At 17.7% G+C, this 21,254-nt stretch overlaps 4 protein-coding genes across 4 annotated transcripts; 1 reads left to right on the top strand and 3 right to left on the bottom strand.

The window, feature by feature from the left end:
* Positions 1 to 546: 546 nt before the first annotated feature.
* On the bottom strand, positions 547 to 5,838 carry LOC127281012 (protein cereblon). Its single transcript, XM_051304484.1, has 2 exons — positions 5,548 to 5,838; positions 547 to 1,979 (listed from the first exon to the last, which is right to left on the bottom strand). Exon 2 carries the CDS (start codon positions 1,851 to 1,853, stop codon positions 657 to 659), a length of 1,197 nt encoding a protein of 398 aa, XP_051160441.1. The 5' UTR covers positions 1,854 to 1,979; positions 5,548 to 5,838; the 3' UTR covers positions 547 to 656.
* A 583-nt stretch (positions 5,839 to 6,421) lies between these two features.
* Positions 6,422 to 8,598, bottom strand: LOC127281029 (uncharacterized). Its single transcript, XM_051304511.1, has 3 exons — positions 8,429 to 8,598; positions 7,745 to 7,904; positions 6,422 to 7,006 (listed from the first exon to the last, which is right to left on the bottom strand). Exons 1-3 carry the CDS (start codon positions 8,500 to 8,502, stop codon positions 6,719 to 6,721), a joined length of 522 nt encoding a protein of 173 aa, XP_051160468.1. The 5' UTR covers positions 8,503 to 8,598; the 3' UTR covers positions 6,422 to 6,718.
* A 1,485-nt stretch (positions 8,599 to 10,083) lies between these two features.
* Positions 10,084 to 14,918, top strand: LOC127281025 (tryptophan--tRNA ligase, mitochondrial). The gene is made up of 6 exons (XM_051304504.1): positions 10,084 to 10,298; positions 10,949 to 11,116; positions 13,274 to 13,536; positions 13,667 to 13,788; positions 14,005 to 14,272; positions 14,590 to 14,918. Exons 1-6 carry the CDS (start codon positions 10,206 to 10,208, stop codon positions 14,798 to 14,800), a joined length of 1,125 nt encoding a protein of 374 aa, XP_051160461.1. The 5' UTR covers positions 10,084 to 10,205; the 3' UTR covers positions 14,801 to 14,918.
* On the bottom strand, positions 14,774 to 20,765 carry LOC127281024 (reticulon-4-interacting protein 1, mitochondrial). Its single transcript, XM_051304503.1, has 6 exons — positions 20,328 to 20,765; positions 16,625 to 16,851; positions 16,128 to 16,337; positions 15,798 to 15,910; positions 15,172 to 15,439; positions 14,774 to 15,023 (listed from the first exon to the last, which is right to left on the bottom strand). Exons 1-6 carry the CDS (start codon positions 20,572 to 20,574, stop codon positions 14,916 to 14,918), a joined length of 1,173 nt encoding a protein of 390 aa, XP_051160460.1. The 5' UTR covers positions 20,575 to 20,765; the 3' UTR covers positions 14,774 to 14,915.
* Positions 20,766 to 21,254: the final 489 nt, after the last annotated feature.

Genomic DNA, 21,254 nt, shown 5'->3' with positions numbered 1-21,254 from the left:
TCCAAAATTTCAATTCAAAATCAACTAAAATTCAATTATTTTCCAAAATTACAATTTAAAATCAATTAATATTTAATTATTTCTAAAAATTCTAAATCAAACTCTTCGAAATTAAATTATTTTTAAAAAATTTTAATTAAAAAATCGTCTTATATAATAATAAAATATTTATCAACTAATTAAATTTATTGAAAACAAAAGAAAATGGAGTTTTTAGACTTTTCTTGTTATAAATTGAATAAGAGGACAATTATAAAAATGTAAGATAATAATTTTTAGAAGCAAAAATTTGAATTAAAAAAATTTCAAAAATGATAATTTTTAGTAGCATTTTTAGAAATTTGATATTTTTCCAGTACTTTTTTTTATAATAAATTCCCTGATTTTTCTTAATCAATCTCACCTTTTTTTGTTTGGCCTTTTCCATGAATTCCCCGATTTCACTGATACGTGAAAACTCTGCCTAGTTTATTATATTATAAATATTTACTATATACATAAATATTTACGATATTACAAAAAGGAATAATGAAAAAAAAATAACAATTTACAATTGAAAAAGTATTTAATTCATTATACATATACATATATGAGACAACACTCTAAAAACTAATTGAATGAGAATATTTAAATAAAAAAAAAAAAACCCTCCCGTCTTAAAAACCCCCATAATCCGTATCAGAATCACTTCGATCGAATGATTCCTCATAATCAGTTTCCTTGGTACCAATTCTTTTTGATCTTAAACCACGTCTTGTTAAACCCCAAAATGATTTTGGTCGTAAATTATTATTCTCAGCGGTAAATAACCATCCCATATGATTTTGACATTGTTGACATGTAACAATTGTCCATGCATAACCAGGAAACCATGAATATTCCGATGATGGTTCATTACCACTCAATATTAAACCCTGTGCCTTATAAAGTGTCACTGTTTCATAAAGAAATCCACCTAAATTACAATATGTACCCTGTGGACCCTCACGATTCATTGGAAACATATCCGATTGTTTACCAATAAATAAATTACATTTATTACAAACAAAACAACGATCCTTGATAAGATAATTTAATTCTTTTTGTAAACGTGGTATTGCACAATCATAATTTAATAATGCAATTCTTTTATTATCAACTAATGGTAAATTTTGTCCAACCCAAAATGATAATTCAATAGGATCATTTGGTATATGACTTCCTTTTTTTTCAATAAAATCTAAATTCATATGAATTTTTTCTGTTAATTTATTGATATTATAACGTTTTATTAACCACGATGGCCATTGTGTTGATATTGAATCGTAACGTTCAATTTTTTCCCTTATTATTGATTGTTGACGTAAATTATCTAATGAACGATTACGCGCCTCCCATAATGGTAAACCTAAATTAATTTCGGGTACTATTTTTACATTTGCTGAATATTTACCATAGCCTTGTGTAATGTGTAAAATTTTAAAACGTTGACGACCCTTTGCTTTTATACGAAAACCCTCCATTGGCGAACCTTCAATGTATTCATAAATTTCAGCTGTTGTACCAATTGATATTAAATTATCATAACCACGGCAAACAACGCCAAATATACGATTTTTATTAATACATTGCTGTAGCATTTCTATTGTTTGTCTATCGAATACAGTTAATGGAAGTGTTTGACCGGGAAATAAAACAACTGATTGTTTTATTAATAGTGGTAAATTCATATAAATCCCCTCATCAAGAAGTGTACGACCACGTAATTCTTCGAGATTATTGCCAAGATATGAATGTGTTGATGATAATGTAATATCAAATGTATTATTGTCATTTGATTGTTGAACATCGTTTTCTGCCTCAGTATTTTCCATGTTTTTTTTTTTTTTTGCTGCTTTTCTTTTACTTTTAAGGAAAATTAGACCTTTTTTTATTTTTCTTTTTTTTATTTTCCTTGACAAATTTTCTATTTTTTTTTTTTGAAAATTATACTCGAGAATCTGAAATTATTTTTGTTTTTATTTTAATTGACTTAATTTGATATTATATTAAAATTTTTACTAAATAAATAAATCAATGTTTACTAAATTATAATATTCTTGTAATATTGACAATTGCAAGGAAATTAAATACAAAATAAAAGATTTCAATGAGAGAAATTTTTTCAAATTTTTCGACAAATTTTATTTATTATTAAATTTTTTTCAATGAATTAAAATAAAATTCTAAAAATTAATAATTAAAAAAAACTGTGATTTATCTATTTTAAAACTGTTTAAATTTTAATTCAATTACAAAATTTCATTTTTAATTCAATTTTTTTCGAAAATTTTAATTGATTGAATTTTCATAATTCCAAAATTTTAAATTATTATTTATTTATTTACACGAGCAATAAAAAAATTATTTTTTTTTTATTATTATTAGTTTTTAATTTTAATAATTATTTTTTTAAATTGATTTAAATTTAAAAATTATTCGAATTTAAATTAAATGTAAAAATTTTAATTAATTTAATGTTTCAATTATTATTTTTTGAATTTTAATTGATTTAGATTTGATATTATTCAAATTTTAATTGTCATATTTTTTAATTTCTCCAGAAATTTTTTTAAATTATTTTATTAATAAATTTATTACATTATTTATTTAAATTTCATTTTAATTAAATTTTTTTTTTTTGAAATTTATTTAACGTTAAAATTATTCTAATCTAAATTTGTCTAAATTTTAATTGATTAAAATTTTAAATTTTATTGAATTTAAATTGTTTTAAAATTCCAAATTATATACGAATTTTAATACTTTCGAAATTTTATTGATTTAAATTTCAAAATTATTAAAATATATAATAAATTTATAATTCATAATTCTTTGAAAATAATAAAAAAAAAAAATTTCAATTTTTACAAATTTTAATTGAAATATGTTTATAATTATCAAAATTTCAATTAATTTAAGTTTCAAATAATCAATTTTTAATTTGTCAAAATTTAAAGTTAATTTAAATTAAATGAAATTTAAATTTCATAAGACTATTTAAAATTTTGAATAAATATTAAATTTAAGTCAATTGAAATTTTGGAAAAAATTGTAATTCAAGTTATTTGAAACTTAAATAAATCGAAATTTAGATAATTTTAAATATAAATCAATTGAAATTTAATTATTTTCAAAATCTTCAATTTAAAATCCACTTAAAACTAAATATTTTCTAAAATTTCAATTTAAAATCCATTATTATCAAATTTTTCAATTCAAAATTAACTGAAACCGGATTATTTTTAAAAATTCAATTCAAAATCATTTAAAATTCAATTATCTATTTTAAATCTGTTTAAATTTTAATTCAATTACAAATTTCATTTAAAATTCAATTATTTTTCAAAATTTTAATTCAAAATCAATGGAAATTCAATTATATTTAAGATTTTCAATTTGAAATCCGCTTAAAATGAAATATTTTCCAAAATTTCAATTATTTTCAAAAATTTCAATTTAAAATAAATTATTTTCAAATTTTTCAATTCAAAATCAACTAAAACCGGATTTTTTTCAAAAATTCAATTCAAAATCATTTAAAATTCAATTATTTTTCAAAATTTTTAATTCAAAATCAACTAAAATTCAATTATTTTTCAAAGTTACAATTGAAATTCAATTATTTTCAAAAAATCAATTCAAAATCATTTAAAATTTAATTATTTCCTGAAATTTTAATTCAAAATCAACTAAAATTCAATTACTTTCCAAAATTTCAATTCAAAATAAACTAAAATTCAATTATTGTTAAAAGTTACAATTCAAAATCAATTGAAAATCAATTATTTTCAAAATCTTCAATTTAAAATCCACTTAAAACTAAATATTTTCTAAAATTTAAATTTAAAATCATTTAAAATTCAATAATTTTCAAAAATTTTAATTTAAAATCCATTATTATAAAATTTTTCAGTTCAACATGAACTAAAACCGGATTATTATAAAAAATTTAATTCAAAATCATTTAAAATTTAATTATTTTCAAAAATTTCAATTTAAAATCAATTTTTTTCCAAATTTTCAGTTCAAAATAAACTAAATTCAAATATTCTTTAAAGTTACAATTCAAAATCAATTGAAATTCAATTATTTTGAAAATTGTCAATTTAAAATCCACATAAAATTAAATATTTTTTAAAATTTCAATTTAAAGTCATTTAAAATTCAATTATTTTGAAAAATTTTAATTTAAAATCAATTATTTTCAAATTTTTCGATTCAAATCAACTAAAATTATATTATTTTCCAAAATTACATTTCAAAATAAACTAAAATTCTATTGTTTTTAGAAATTTCAATTCAAAGTCAACAAAAATTCAATTATTTTCCAAAATTACAATTTAAAATCAACTTATACCCGATTATGTTCAAAAATTCAATTCAAAATCATTTAAAATTCAATTATTTTTCTAAATATGAATTCAAAATCAACTAAAATTTAATTACTTTTCAAAGTTGTAATTCAAAATCAATTGAAATTCAATTATTTTCAAAAATTTCAATTTAAAATCCACTTAAAATCAGATATTTTCTAAAATTTCAATTTAAAATCAACTAAAACTCAATTATTTTCAAAAATTAAATTCAAAATCATTTAAAATTCAATTATTTTTCTAAATATTAATTCAAAATCAACTAATATTCAATTATTTTCCAAAATTACAATTTAAAATCAATTAAAATTCAATTATTTCTAAAAATTCTAAATTAAAAAAAATGTCAAATAAAATTTTGAATAATTAAAAATTATAATAATTTGGAAAATAAATTAAAATTCAGATTAAATTGAAAATCAAAAAACATTAAAAATTTGGATAATTTAAAATTTAAATAAAAATTTTGGTTAAATTTAAGTTTTAGAATAATTAAATTAATTTAAATCAATTTAAATTCAAATAATTTAAAACTTTAAACAATTAAAATTTGGACAAATTTAGGTTAAAAAAATTTTTAACGTAAAATAAATTTCAAAAAAAAAATTCAATTAAAATGAAAACTAAATAAATAATGTAATAATTATTAATAAAATAATTAAAAAAATTTAGAGCTAAATTAAAAAAATATGTTAATTAAAATTTTGGATAATATAAAAATTAAATCAGTGAAAATTAAAATAATAATTGACACATTAAAGTAATTAAAATTTTTACAAAAAATTTAAATTCGAATAATTTTAAACTTAAATCAATTGAAAAAAAAAATTAAAATTAAAACTAAATTACTAAATAAATAACTAATAATAATTCAGAAAAAAATAATGAAAAATTTTGGAAAATTGAAAATTCAATCAAATAAAATTTGGAAAAATGAATTATTATTATTAGTTTTTTTTTCGCCGTTTTTTCTCTAAAATAGTTTTTGTATATTCATCTTTTAAAAAAGTTTAGAGACGTAATAAAATTACTATATTATTACATTACGAAAAATGTATAATTTTAAGGTTATGAAAATAATAACATAACGAATATAATCAATTAAAAATTAATTTAATTTAATAAAAATAAAAAAAAACGACAATAAACATACCTTTTCACCAAAAAAAAAGGATCAAAATTTTCTTCAAAACATTATAAAATCCTATGGACTTTTGACAGTATTCCTTGTACCAATTCAATATTCCATTGTTTTTTTTTCTCACATTTTTATCATCGATTTTTGTAGTTGGATTTCGCTAATTTATAATATAATTCACTTTGATTTCCTTTTTTTTATGAAGATTTGACAATAAAAATCGTGAATAAATATCAAACAGAGCAATTATTTATTGTTTATTGCTGTATGTTACCCAAAGGTAATAATTGCGCAAATATTATTAAAAATGGAGGGGATTATATACGTAACATACGTCGTTAATCTCAAGTTACGTAATAAATGCGTATAATAAATCTAAATTTTTAAATTTTCGCGCCATACAATTTTTGCAAAAATATTTTTAACCTCTTATTTACATAGAGTTTTGCGAATTAGGGAAATTCGACTTTTTAAGTTTTGGGGAAAAAGAATTCATTTCTAAAAATCGAATTCTATAACAAAAAAAAATTCCAATTAAAGTAAAGTTAATTAATTATATTTTATATTTAAATGATTTAAATTTATGAATTCTAGTAGCGCAAGCGCAGTTTGTATTTTTGATTCGAGTCGCTTTTATCAATTGAGAAGAAAACGGCGGGAAAAATTTTGTTTTTTAACAAAAACCAATTTTATTTGTAAAATAAAAAAATTATTTAACAACAATATAAATTTGTAAAAACTAAAATATTATTAAACAATAATATAAATTTGTTTTTAAAAAAATCATTTTTATTTGCAAATAAAAAAAATTATTAACAATATAAATTCGTTTTCAAAAAAAATCATTTTTATTTGCAAATAAAAAAAAAAATGATTAACAATATATAAATTCGTTTTTAAAAAATCAACTTTATTTATAAATAAAAAAGAAAATAACAAGAACAATGTGTGTATATAAATATAAAAATAAATTTTTGATAACAATTAATAAATTAAAAATAAATTTTTGATAACAATTATTAAATTAAAAATAAAATTTAAAAATTAATTAAAACAAAATTTAAAAAAAAATATAATAAAGAAAATTTAAAAATTAAAGAAAAATTTACAATAATACAATTAAAAATTAAACAATTTTTTTTTTTTTTTTGAAAACATTAAATTAAATTGAATTAATATATTATAATTAATTATGATAGACGACATTATATTTACTGTAATTATTGCATTCAATGTGAAATAATGATGTATTGGCATCGTTCACCAAAAAGTAAACATCATTATCGACTTTAAACAAATGATTATCTGTTGAAAATAAACTCACGGCATACAATGGATCTTTGATATTGCCAAAAATCTCATCAATTTGACCCAAAGCAATCCAATTTTCTTCAGTGAGTATAAATAAATTACTTCCAATATTTAAAAGTTCATTTTCATTTTGTAATGGTTTCACTAAAATTACTGAGATTTTCTGCAAAATAAAATTTTAAAAATAAAAAATTAATGAATAAAAAATTCAAAAAAATTCAAAAAATTGAAAAATTTTTTAATAAATTTAATATTTTAATAAAAAAAAAATTTTTTTTAAAGAAAAAACAAAATACTTTAATAAATTAATTTAAAAAAAAATCGATTAATTCAAGAAAAATATTTTAATAACAATTTTTGAATAATTGAATAAAAAAAAATAAAAAATAAAAATAAAAATTGAATAAATAAATAAGAATAAATCGAAAAAATGATAAATTAAAAAAAATATATTATAATAAACAATTTTAATAAACAAATCGAAAAAAAATGATAAATTGACAATTTATTTTAATAATAATTAATGAATAAAAAATTCAAAAAATTTTTAATAAATTTAACATTTTCATAGAAAAAAAAATTTTTTAAAAGAAAAAACAAAATACTTTAATAAATTAATTTAAAAAAAAAATCGATTAATTCAAGAAAAATATTTTAATAAAAATTTTTGAATAAACAAATTAAAAAAAAAATTAAATAAATAAATCGAAAAAATGATAAATTAAAAAAAATATATATTTTATAATAAATAATTTTAATAAACAAATCGAAAAAAAATGATAAATTGACAAATATTTTAATAATAAATTTTAAATAATAAATTTTTAATAATAAATTTTTAATAAAATAAATCAAGAAATAAAAATAAATTGAAAAAAAAAATAATTATAAAATTAAATACCTCGAGATAAGAAATTATTTTTCCAGCAATACAAAATTGTTTATCCTTTGCTTCAGCTATTGGAATTTTAGGAATTTCTTTTAATTGAGAGAGCTCACTTTTCTCCAATTCTGTTGCATCATTTAATTTCATATTCACAAATAATTTACTCATTTTTTTTCTAATTCACCATATGGAAAATAAGTTTTAAAAATTATTATTTTTTTTTTATAAAAAATATTATTTTAATAATAATAATAATATATTTATATTATAAAATATTAATGTTATTCAATAAAAAAAAGTCGAAAACTTATTTTTCTTAAATTTATATAACAATTATTATTATTATTATTATTATTATTATTATTATTATTTTATTATGATATATTATTATTAATTAATATAATAATAATAATAATTAATATTATTCAATAAATTTGATAAAAAAAAAGTTTCCAAATTGAAACGAAATTTTTAAATATTTTAAATAGAAAAAGAAAATGTAAAAAAAATGTTAATTAGTTGTTATATGATAATAATAATAATAATTATTATTATATAAGTTTGATAAAAATAAGTTTTGAAATTTTTTTTTTTTTTCAAATCAAAACGAAATTTTTGAATATATTTTAATAGAAATGGAAAATATTAAAAATAAATTCATAAAAATTAATAAAAAAAACAAAAAAAAAAAAAACTTACAAATTTGTAGGACGTCCCGTGTATTCTTTATTTTCATTTGATGAAAAAGACATTTCTCCGGAACTTTCGGCCATGATTTTCAAAAAGAAATTTTTATATTTCGGTTTTTGCTAAATATTTTAAACTATGCTCTCTGCTCCAAAGCTGAAAGACAACTATATATATAATAATAATTTCGTTAAATTTTTGTCTTCAATTTCAATTTTCTGTCGCACTTTATGTTTATCAAATAATGTCCAAAGTTTTGTTTATTCAACCTTCAAAATAAGGTTCACCAAAATATTTATTTTACTCTTTACTGTCTAAATGGAAATTTTATTTTTTTATTTACTATTTTATTTAAGTATTTTAATTATTATTATTATTTAATATTTAGGAAATAAATTTCAATATAAAATAATACGAATTTAAATTAATTGTAAAAATTTTAATTAATTTAATTTTTCAATTATTATTTTTGAATTTTAATTGATTTAATTTTTATATTATTTAAATTTTAATTGTCATATTTTTTAATTTCTCCAAAAATTTTTTAAAATTATTTTATTAATAATTTTATTACATTATTTATTTAGTTTTCATTTTAATTAATTTTTTTTTATTTGAAATTTATTTAACGTTAAAATTATTCCAATCTAAATTTATCTAAATTTTAATTGATTAATAAATTTTAAATTTTATTGAATTTAAATTGATTTAAAATTCCAAATTATATACGAATTTTAATACTTTCAAATTTTCATTGATTTAAATTTCAAAATTATTAAAATTTATAATAAATTCATAATTCTTTGAAAATAAAAAAAAAAAAAATTTCAATTTTTCCAAATTTTCATTGAAATACGTTTAAAATTATCCAAATTTCAATATTAATTTAAGTTTCAAATAATCGATTTTTAATTTGTCAAAATTTAAAGTTAATTTAAATTAAATGAAATTTAAATTTCATAAGTCTATTTAAAATTTTGAATAAATATTAAATTTAAGTCAATTGAAATTTTGGAAAAATTGTAATTCAAATTATTTGAAACTTAAATTAAATAAATAAATTTAATTTTGACCCCTTTTTATTTTTTATTTAATTATTTTAATTATTATTATTATTTTTATTTAATATTTAGGAAATAAATTTCAATAAATAAATTTAATTTTGCCCCCTTTTTATTTTTTATTTAATTATTTTAATTATTATTAATATTATTTAATATTTAGGAAATAAATTTCAATAAATAACTTTAATTTTGCCCCCTTTTTATTTTTTATTAATTTTTTTTTATTTATTATTATTTTGTTATTTTTTGGAAATAAATTTAAATAAATAAATTTTGAAAATTTAATATTTTGCCACCTTTTTTTTTTTTTATTATTAACTATTATTCATTTTGTTTATTATTATTTTGTTATTTTTTTGGAAAAAAATTTGAAAATTTAAAAAAAAAATTAATTTTGCCCCTATTTATTTATTTTTCTCTTGTTCATTTGCAAAAAAAAAAAAAAGGAAAAAAATGTTAAAAAATATATTATAACTTTAATTGTTTATAAATATTAGTATATTATTTATTGGAGTTAAAAATTAAATTTTTGAAAAAAAGAAAATATAAAAATATTTAAATAAATCTGTAACGATAAAGGAGTTATTTTTTTTTTTAAATATCCCCCCTACTCTCACGGATATATAACAAAACGCACGTGCTTCGTGCTGCCCCAGTAAAAAATATTGATATGAGAAAATTTTGTTATTTTTAATTAACTATTAATTATAAAAATTATAAATAACATGATGCTTAGAAAAATAATAAGCAGTGGATCATATCAAAAGAGAATAAAATTAAAAGCATTTTTTAACGTGATAAGGAAAAATTCTTCCAAGGTATGTTTTTTTTAAGGTTATGTTTTAACATAATAAACAATATACATGTAAAGAAAAAGTATTTTTAAATAAAAACAACGAAAGAGGCGCCGTAAAAACTTATAATCATTTGTTTTAAAAACTACAATTGTCCGAAAAATAATAAACCAATAATGATTATAAGTTTTTAGAATTTCATTTTATCATATAATCAATAGTTGACAAATTTTTGACATAACCCTCAATGAAAAAAAAAATTAAAAATGCAAAACTTATTACAGTATTTTTTATTTGTAATTATTCTTATTCAGCGTAATATTTATTTCTTTCAATTTACAATCCGCGTAATATTTACTTTTATAAAAAGGCAATAATTATATTTTTTATTTATCAAAAACTGTTATTTCTTGTAAGTTTAAATATTGAGTGACAAAATATTTACATTATCGAATTGACAGTCGATATAAAATTTATTTTTTAATTTGATTTCTCTTTAACTAAAAATTTATAAAGTTGAATTAAAAACTAATAAAAATTTGTATTAAATCTAAATGTAAAATGATGTAAGTTGCGTCCTAAGGAACTTACGGAATTTCAGAGTTGGGAAATTACGACGATAAAAAAATTTCTGTTTTTTTTTTTGTTTTTTTAAATTTGATTTATTTATTTAGAGTACAGAAATTTCCTATGAAAAAAGAATATTTTCTGGCATTCAACCAACGGGAAATGTACATTTGGGTAATTATTTAGGAGCAATTCAAAATTGGATTGATTTACAAAATTCCGGGCAAAATGTCATTTGGAGTATTGTCGATTTACATGCCATCACTTTACCACAGGTAATAGAAAAAAAAAAATTTGAAAAACTTTAATTAATTAAAAATGTGGAATTTTAATTTTTCAAAATTTTAATTGATTTCAATTTAAATTTACCAAAATATATTTATCAATTTATATATTCATTTTTCAAATTTATCCGAATTTAACATTAATCCAAATTTTATTTTATTTATTATTATTTTATTTTATTTTTTCAAATTTCAATATAAGTTTCATTTTTTTCTTATTATTCGAATTTAAAATTTGTCCAAATTTCAATTTATTTATAATTAAAATTTGTCCAAATTTCAAATTATTCGAATTTAAAATTTGTCCAAATTTCAATTTATTTATATTTAAAATTTGTCCAAATTTCAATTTATTTATAATTAAAATTTGTCCAAATTTCAATTTATTCGAATTTAAAATTTGTCCAAATTTCGATTTATTCGAATTTAAAATTTGTCCAAATTTCAATTTATTCGAATTTAAAATTTGTCCAAATTTCAATTTATTCGAATTTATTTATTTATTTAGAAAACATATACGGGCAAGCCCTTTTAATTAATACAGGTAATTTAAAATTTTTTTGTCAACAGTGCTTTTACAAACTAATTTATTTTTAAGATTAAATTTACAATTTGTCCAAATTTCAATTTATTCGAATTTACAATTTGTCCAAATTTCAATTTATTTATATTTAAAATTTGTCCAAATTTTAATTGATTTATATTTAATATTTGTCCAAATATCAATTTATTTATATTTAAAATTTGTCCAAATTTCAATTGATTTAAATATTTTCAAAATACCTACTTTTCAAATTTTAATTTTTCCGAATTTTTAATTTGACTTTAATTTAATATATTATTCAAATTTAAATAAGATTTATCAAAATTTAAATTTAATTTAAGTCAATTTAAATTTTTAAACATATTTTGAATGAAAAGAATTTTTGACAAATTGCGAAATTTTAATAATTTTTGAAACTTCAATTAATATTGAAAATGTAGATAAATAAAAAATTTCTAATAATTTTTTTTAACTTTAAATTAAAAATTAAAATTTTTGACAAATTTGAAATTCGAATAATATGAAATTTTGAAAATTTTAAACAAATTGAAATTCGGAAAATTTGGAAATTTTAAATCAATTAAAATTCTAATAATTTTTAACTTTAAATTAAAAATTAAAATTTTGGACAAATTTTAAATTCGAATAAATTGAAATTTGGACAAATTTTAAATATAAATCAATTAAAATTTGGACAAATTTTAAGTATAAACAAATTGAAATTTGTGAAAATTTGGAAATTTTAAATCAATTAAAATTTTAATAATTTTTAACTTTAAATTAAAAATTAAAATTTTGGACAAATTTTAAATTCGAATAAATTGAAATTTGGACAAATTTTAAATATAAATCAATTAAAATTTGGAAAAATTTTAAATATAAACAAATTGAAATTTGGAAAATTTGGAGATTTTAAATCAATTAAAATTCTACTAATTTTTAACTTTAAATTAAAAATTAAAATTTTTGATTAATTTTAAATTCAAATAATTTGAAACTTGAAAATTTTTTCAACGAATTGAAATTTAAAATTTTAAATCAATTAAAAATTTCAATAATTTAAAACTTAAATCGTCTAATTTTTAGTTAGATTGAAAATTTTGCTAATTTTTAACTTTCGTTCAATTTAATTTGCATTTTATAAAAATTTTAATATAATTTAATTTTTCATCAAATAAAAATTAAAAAATAATTGAAAATTGAATAAATTGACAAGTAAAATTTTTTTATTAAATTGAAATTTAGTTCGATTAAAAAATTGTTATTGTAAATAAAATGTAATTAAATTGTAATTTTGGAATTATGAATTAAATTTTTAAACAGATTCAAAGGATAAATTATTGAATTTTGTGAATTGTAAAAAAATTTAATTGAAATTTCTAAATTAAATCAATTTATTTTTGAACGAATAAAAATTAGAATTCATTGAAATTTGTAAATTAATTAATTAATATTATTATTTATTAATTAAGCTTCAGCCTTTCGGCCCAGAAGTAGACTTGGTTTAATACAAAATAATTAATTAATTAATTAATTAATAATAATAATAATAATAATAATAATAATTGGGTATTATTAAAAAAAAGGTAAAATTAATAATTTAGGATCCAAAAGAATTGGAAAAGAGTATTTTTTCAATGGCAGCAACATTATTGGCATGTGGTGTTGATCCTGAAAAAAGTATATTATTCCAACAATCAACAGTTCCATTGCACACGGAATTAAGTTGGATTTTATCATCGATTACAACAATGGCAAAACTCAGTCGTTTACCACAATTTAAAGAGAAAAGTAAAACAATTAAAGAAATACCCGTTGCATTATTTAATTATCCGGTGTTGCAAGCGGCCGATATTTTAATTTACAAGTGAGAAATTTCTATTTTTATTTAATAATATTTAATTAATAAAAATTATTTTTTGCTATTAGTTATACATAGGACAAATTATTTTAAAGAAAATTTTTTTAAAATTTAACAATATTTTAAATTATTTTAGAGCAACACACGTTCCAGTTGGTGAAGATCAAATTCAACATTTACAATTAGCTCAAGATTTATCGAGGTTATTTAATCAAAAATTCGGCGATACTTTCCCGGTTCCACAAACAATTATAAATGGTATTTTTTATATTAGAATTAATTATAATATTAATTAAAATATTTTGATTTTGATTAATTAAAATACTTTAATTATGATTAATTAAAATATTTTGATTTTGCTTAATTAAAATACTTTAATTTTGATTTTTGATTAATTAAAATATTTTAATTGAATTTATTTTCTTATTTTAATAAATTTTATTAATTTTTCTTTTTTTTTTTTTTTATTTTAAGACGACGCTAAACGTATAAAATCTCTACGTGATCCAACAAGTAAAATGTCAAAATCTTGCCCTGATTCAAAAAGTCGATTGGACTTAATTGACAGTCCAGATATTTTATTAAATAAAATAAAAAAGTCAATAACTGATTTTACATCGCAAGTGACATATGATCCAGATAATCGTCCGGGAGTTGCAAATTTAATAAAAATTCATTCATTAATCACGGGAAAATCATTTGAAGAAATTTGCAACGAAGCAGAAGGAATCGATACTGGAAGGTATTTTTTTTTCTTCAATTTTTTTAATTCAATTTTTAAAAAATTCTCTTTAAATTATTAAATTTGAATTTATAATTTATTGCAATTAAAAATTATTTTAATTTCATAAAATTCTCTTTCACTTATTGAATTTGAATTCAATTATTGAAATTATTAAAATTATTAATTGAAATTATTTTAATTTTTTTTTTCTTTAAATTCTCTTGAATTAAATATAAAATTTGAATTTTATTCATTTAAATTGAAATCATTTTAATTTCGTAAAATTCTCTAATAAATTTTGTTAATATGGAAAAATTATTTTTTTTTTTTCACAGATATAAATTAATGCTCGCCGATGTTATAATTGAGAAATTAAATCCAATTAGAGAAAAAATTCAACAATTAAATGCCGAACCACAATATATTGAAGAAATATTACGTGCCGGTGCAGAAAAAGCATCGTCAATTGCAATTCCAAATTTTTACGATGTACGACAAAAAATTGGATTTAGCAATAAATTCAAATTTCAAATGATTTATTTTTAAATGATAATTTTTAGTTTAAAAAAAAAATGTATATATTTTTAATATAATAATAATAATAATAATAATAATGATAATAAAAAAATATAAATAATATAATATATTGATAACGAAAAACTTATCTCATGTCGATAACTAATTTTCCTCGAAGATGTCCTTGTGCTGCACGTTCATAGGCCCGAGGTAATTCTTGAAATGGATAAACCTTCTTCACAACGGAAATAAGCTGCAATGTTTTTTGTTTTTTTAATTTAAAAATTCAAAAAAAAAAAAAATAGAGAAATAGAATAGTAAAAAGAAATGAAAAGCATAAAATAAAGTAAATTATAAATTATAATAATTGAATTTGAAATTTTCTATTATAAACTATTTACCTGGCCGTTTTCAACGAATTTTTGAATTGCATCGAGTCCAGATTTACAAGGTGTAAAAAATCCCCATTTAACAAATCCTTTATTATCCTGCGATGGAATATTGTATTTAACAAAATCGCCAACATTTTTAACAGTACCGGCAATAAATCCACGTTCATCGATATTTTTCAACAATGGAGAATTTAATGTTATATAAGTATAATGTGGATATCCTTTCGCTTTTACTGCACCCGGTCCTTGATTTGCACAATCGAGAATAATGTCATAACTAAAAAAAATACAAAATTATATTTTATTTTTTAATTTTTCACTCAAAATTACTAAAAACGGATCATCTAAAATTTAATTTTCTTTACTCTCTTTCTTTTGTTTACTCCAACTGTGATTGAGAGATAATTTTTTGAAAATATTTAACAAAAATAATTTTAAAAAAATAATAATTAAAAATAAAATTAAAATAATTTTAAATAAAAAATAAATATTATTATTATTAAATAAAAAAATGTTTTTTCTCCAAATTTGACAAAATTAATATATAAATTCCTCTATGAGGAAGGAAAATTAATTTTATTAGAACTGTTTTTTTTTTTTTTTTTTTTTTTTTTAATTTTTTTAATTAAACTCACGGTCCTTCGCAAATAATTTTTTCGTCAGCATTATTTTCTTTATAATCAATAACAACATCGGCTCCCAATTTTTCTAAAACATTCACCGCATCACTGCTGCAAGTTGTTATCACCTTTTTTTTTTTTTGTAATTAAAAAAAAAGAGATTATTTAATTTTTCACTTAGAATTAAATTTTGAAATTCTTCTTTCAAAATTAAAATAAATAATTAATACATTTTTTTTTTTTTTTGAAAATTAATGTAATTAAATAATTATTAATTATACTTTTTTTTGGAAGTATTATTATTTTTTTTTTTTTTGAAGCTAATTTTTTTTTTTTTATACTAACGTGCATATTCCAAATTTTCAACATTTGAATCGCTAATGTTCCAACACCTCCAGCGCCTCCAATAACCAATACTCTTTTATTTCGTCGAGTGGCAATTCCCGTTTTATAATATAAACCACCGGAAAACCAAAGTGCCGACCATGCGGTTAATCCCGCATAAGGAATACTTGCTGCTTCAATGTAGGAAATATTTTGCGGCCTAAGATTAACCTGAACATATATAATAATAATTATTATTTACTGTACTTACTGTAAAATTTAATTAAATTCAAAAAAAAAAAATTCTTTTTTATCATTGTTGCCACAAGAATGAATTCTTCAATTTTCCAGATAGAAAAAAATTTTCCCTAAACTTGTTTGCCAAAAAAGTATATTTTTATTTATAAAATAAACTTTATTTTTTATTTATTTATTTTTTTTTTTGAGAAAAAATTGCAATAAAACAAAAAGCAAAAGAAAAGGGGCCACATGATTATCCCATAAAAAATTTCTCTTACCAAAGAAGAATTGGCGACAACATATTCGGCGTGACATCCCTGTTGTTCAACGGGAATAACACCCCAAACTTCATCACCCAATTGTAAACGTTCTCCAACTCCATGACCTTTTGATACAATTGTTCCTGAAAAATCTCTGCCCAAAGTCAATGGAAATTCAATATCGGACTCAATTTCAAAATTTTTTGCTTTTCGCATCAAATTTAATACTTTCGATCCATAGCCTTCTGAAATTTATTTTTTTTTTTAAATATTTTAATTATAAAATAATTTTTTTTACATAATAATAAAAATAATAATAATAAATTTAAACTTCGGTAAAGTTCACAACATTTACGATCAATGATTTATTTATTTTTTTCATTTGAAATGTAGGGAATTTGGAAGAAAAAATAATTTTTTATAAAAATATTTTTATTTATTTAAGAATTTACGAAACATTTAATAAAGAAAAAAAAAAAAAGAAAAGTATCTATATAAATTTAAACGCTAAACGTATGTAAATTTAATAAATTCTTGTCGGAAAGAAATTTTATGCAAACGTTACTTATTTTATTTTTTTTTTTATTTGTAAAATTTAATTTGTAAATGACAAATTTCAAAGCAACAAAATTTTATTATTGTCTGCGTAAAAAAATAAATTTTTGATTTTTAATCGTTATTCACACAAACATAAAATTAACCGATGTAAATTTAAATAAATTAACATAATTAATAATAATACAAAAAAAAAAAAGAAAATACTAATGGAGATTTAATTTTTATACCAATTCCATATTTTAAATATTTAATGTTCTCCAAGTTCTGAACGTTCAAATAAAGAACATTTTTTTTATTTTTAACTGCTTCTTTAAACTCAATTAATTGAATTAAAAATTTTTTAAAGGAAAAAAGTTTTTAGATAATTGAAATTTCAAAGAATATTATAATAAAACTCATTAAAAATAATTGAAATTTTTGAAAATAATTAAATTTTAATTGATTTCAAATTGAATTTTTTGAAAATAATTGAACGATTTATTAGAAATTACAAACAAAAATTAAACATGAAATTTTTTTAAATTGCAAAATGCTTTCAGATAATTGAATTTTCAAAGTATTTTGAAAATATTTAAATTTTAAACAATTTTGAAATGAAATTTTGGAAAAGAATTGAATTTTAGTTGATTTTGGATTAAAATTTTTGAAAATAATTGACTTTCTATTGAAATTTTGGAAAAGAATTGAATTTTACTTGATTTTAAATTGAAATTTTTGAAAATAATTGATTTTTAATTAATTCATAATTAAAAATTTTTAAAATAATTAAATTTTAATTAATTTGGAATTTTAAATTGCGGAAAATAATTTTATTTTATGTGATTTTGAATTGTAATTTTGGAAAATAATTGAATTTCAATTGAACTTTTGGAGAATAATTAAATTTTAGTTGATTTTGAATTATAATTATGGAAAATAATTGAATTTTAGTTGATTTGAATTTGAAAATATTGAAAATAATTTTCAAAGAATATTATAAAAATCATTTTAAAAAAATTTTAATTTTGTTTTCAAATAATTAAATTTCAAGTGATTTCGAATTAAAAAAATTTTTGGTCATTTTATTTGCTAATTTTTTTTTTTTTTTTTATTATAAAAAATTATTAAATTTTATAAGAATTTAAATTTGAAAATTAATTTAAGATAATAATTTGAATTGAAATTATAAATTTTCATAAAAATTTTAGATGGAAAATTTTAAAAATAATTAAATTTTAGAAGCAATTAATTTGAAATATTGGAAAAAAATTAAATTTTAGTTATTTTGAATTAAAAATTTTAAAAATAATTGAATTGCAATGAAATTTCAATTGAAAATTCGTAAAATAATTGAATTTTAGTTTATTTTGGTTTGAAAATAATTGAATTGTAGTTGATTTGAAATTTAAAAAAAAAATAATTGAAGTATTTATTTGAAAATTGAAGACAGAAATTGAAATTAAAATTTTTTTTTCATTTCAAATTGCTTTCAGATAATTGAATTTCCGAAGAATATTATAAAAATCATTCAAAATAATTGAATTTCATGAGAGAGAGAGAGAGTTATAATTGAAATTATTAAATTTTGAAAACAAATTTAAGATTAGTTGATTTTGTATTGAAATTTGGGAAAATAATTGAATTTTGATTGATTTTGTTATTGAAATTTGGGAAAATAATTGAATTGTCGTTGAATTTGAACTTTTTTTTTGAAAATAATTGAATTGTAGTTGATTTGAAGTTTTAATAAAAAATAATTGAATTATTTATTTAAAAATTGCAGACAAAAATTGATATTAAAATTTTTTTAAATTGCAAATTGCTTTCAGATAATTGAATTTCCCAAGAATATTATAAAAATCATTCAAAATAATTGAATTTCATGAAAAAGAGAGTTATAATTGAAATTATTAAATTTTGAAAACAAATTTAAGATGAAAATTTTTTTGAAATAATTAAATTTTAAAAGTTTATAAATGGAAATTTTTTGAAAAAATTATTAAATTTCAAGTGATTTTGAATTGAAATTTTTTTGGTAATTTTATTTGCTAATTTTTTTTTTTAAATTATAAACAATTATTAAATTTCATAAAAAAAATAATTGAATTTCAATTGAAATTTTGGAAAAGAATTAAATTTTACTTGATTTTAAATTGAAATTTTTAAAAAATAATTGAATTTTAATTAATTCAGAATTTGAAATTTTTGAAAATAATTGAATTTCAATTGAACTTTTGGAGAATAATTAAATTTTAGTTGATTTTGAATTATAATCATGGAAAATAATTGAATTTTAGTTGATTTTGAATTGAAAATTTTGAAAATAATTGACTTTCAATTGAAATTTTGGAAAATAATTGAATTTTAGTTGATTTTGGATTGAAATTTGGGAAAATAATTGAATTGTCGTTGAAGTTGAATTGCATTTTTTGAAAATAATTGAATTTTATTTTATTAGAAATTTAATAAAAAAATAATTGAATTATTTCTTTAAAAATTGCAGACAAAAATTGAAATTAAATTTTTTTTTAATTGCAAATTGCTTTGAGATAATTGAATTTCCGAAGAATATTATAAAAATCATTCAAAATAATTGAATTTCATGAGAGAGAGAGAGAGAGAGAGACAGTTATAATTGAAATTATTAAATTTTGAAAACAAATTTAAGATGAAAAATTTTTTAAAATAATTGAATTTGTAAAAAAAATTTCATTTTAAATTATAAAAAAATAATTAATTTAGTGACGAATTTTAGTTAAAAAAATTTTGTTAAATAATTGAAATAAAGAAGATCTGCATTGTGTACTAAAAAAAAGGTATTTTATTTAAAAATTTTGTTAAAAAAAATATTTTAAAAAGTCGAGAGAGTTGCATTTTATTAAAATAAATCGAAAAAAGTCGTATTTTTGAAAATATTTCGGAAAAAATCGAAAAACTCGTAAAATACGAGGCCTGACATATAAATCAAAAAAAAAAAAATAAATAATAATAATAATAATAACAATAACTAATAAATAATAATATTAATAATAATTAATAAATGGTAATAATTATAAACGCTTTCGTAATTATAATAACTAATAAATAATAATAATAATTAATAAATAGTAATAATAAATAAATGGTGGTAATAATAATAATAATAATAATAATAATAACTAATAAATAATTTTATATAACTTACTGGTTAAAGCCAAATCAAAAGGATTAACACTAGAAGCATCGACCTTAACAAGAACATCGTTAGGTCTTGAAATAACCGGCATTCTTGTTGTAAATAATTTCACTTCATCAATGCCTCCATAGCAATGAATTTGCCATGCTTGCATTTTATCATCCAATTTTTCTTTATGTTTTGTTGCAACTTTACTCAAAAATCGAAATTGACCACAACAAACCGGTCTAAACATTGCCAAACTTTTCTTTAACATTTTTTTTTTTTTATTCTTTTCCTTTTTTTTAAAGTAATTAACTTTTTCCCCTTATTAAACGATTTTCCCGTTAACCAAAAATTTAATAAATTACATTTATTCTTTTCTTTTTAAGAAACAAAAGAATTTTAAAATATTGACCGTGACCGAAGCGCGGGGGCAAATGTCAAATTTCGAGGTTATGTTTTTGTTTTGGAGTTTATACGTTGCAGACGACTTTGAATTTTTCGCGCGGCTTATTTGAATTGAAATTTTATTTTTCACAAAAAACAAAAATAAATAAAATATATTAATTTATAAACAAATGTAAAAAAATTGAATAAAAAATCAAAATTATATATATATATATATATATTTTAAACGATAATAAAAAGAAATTATATTTCAATTTTTCAAAATAATAATTTGTGTATTAGAAAAATTTTTGTTTTTATCTTTCAATTCTTTTTCTGCAAAATAAGTTGAATCCCAAATAATAATTCCAATCATAATTAAAAATAACAATAGTGATCCAGTTTTTTTTAACATTGACATTATTATTTTTGTTTTTTTATCTGCAAATATAGAAAAAGACAATAGAATATTTTTATATAATTCAATACCTATTGAATAAAAAAGTAAATAAAAAGTAAAATAAATATAAAAACAGAAAGGTAAAAGATAATTAGAATAAAAAAAAA

Source organism: Leptopilina boulardi, unplaced genomic scaffold, assembly GCF_019393585.1.
Source record: "Leptopilina boulardi isolate dan_hultmark-lab unplaced genomic scaffold, ZJU_Lbou_2.1 LbouV2_260, whole genome shotgun sequence".
Lineage (NCBI taxonomy): Eukaryota > Metazoa > Arthropoda > Insecta > Hymenoptera > Figitidae > Leptopilina > Leptopilina boulardi.
The sequence above is the reverse complement of the archived record's forward strand: the minus strand, read 5'-3'. Positions and strand labels throughout refer to the sequence as shown.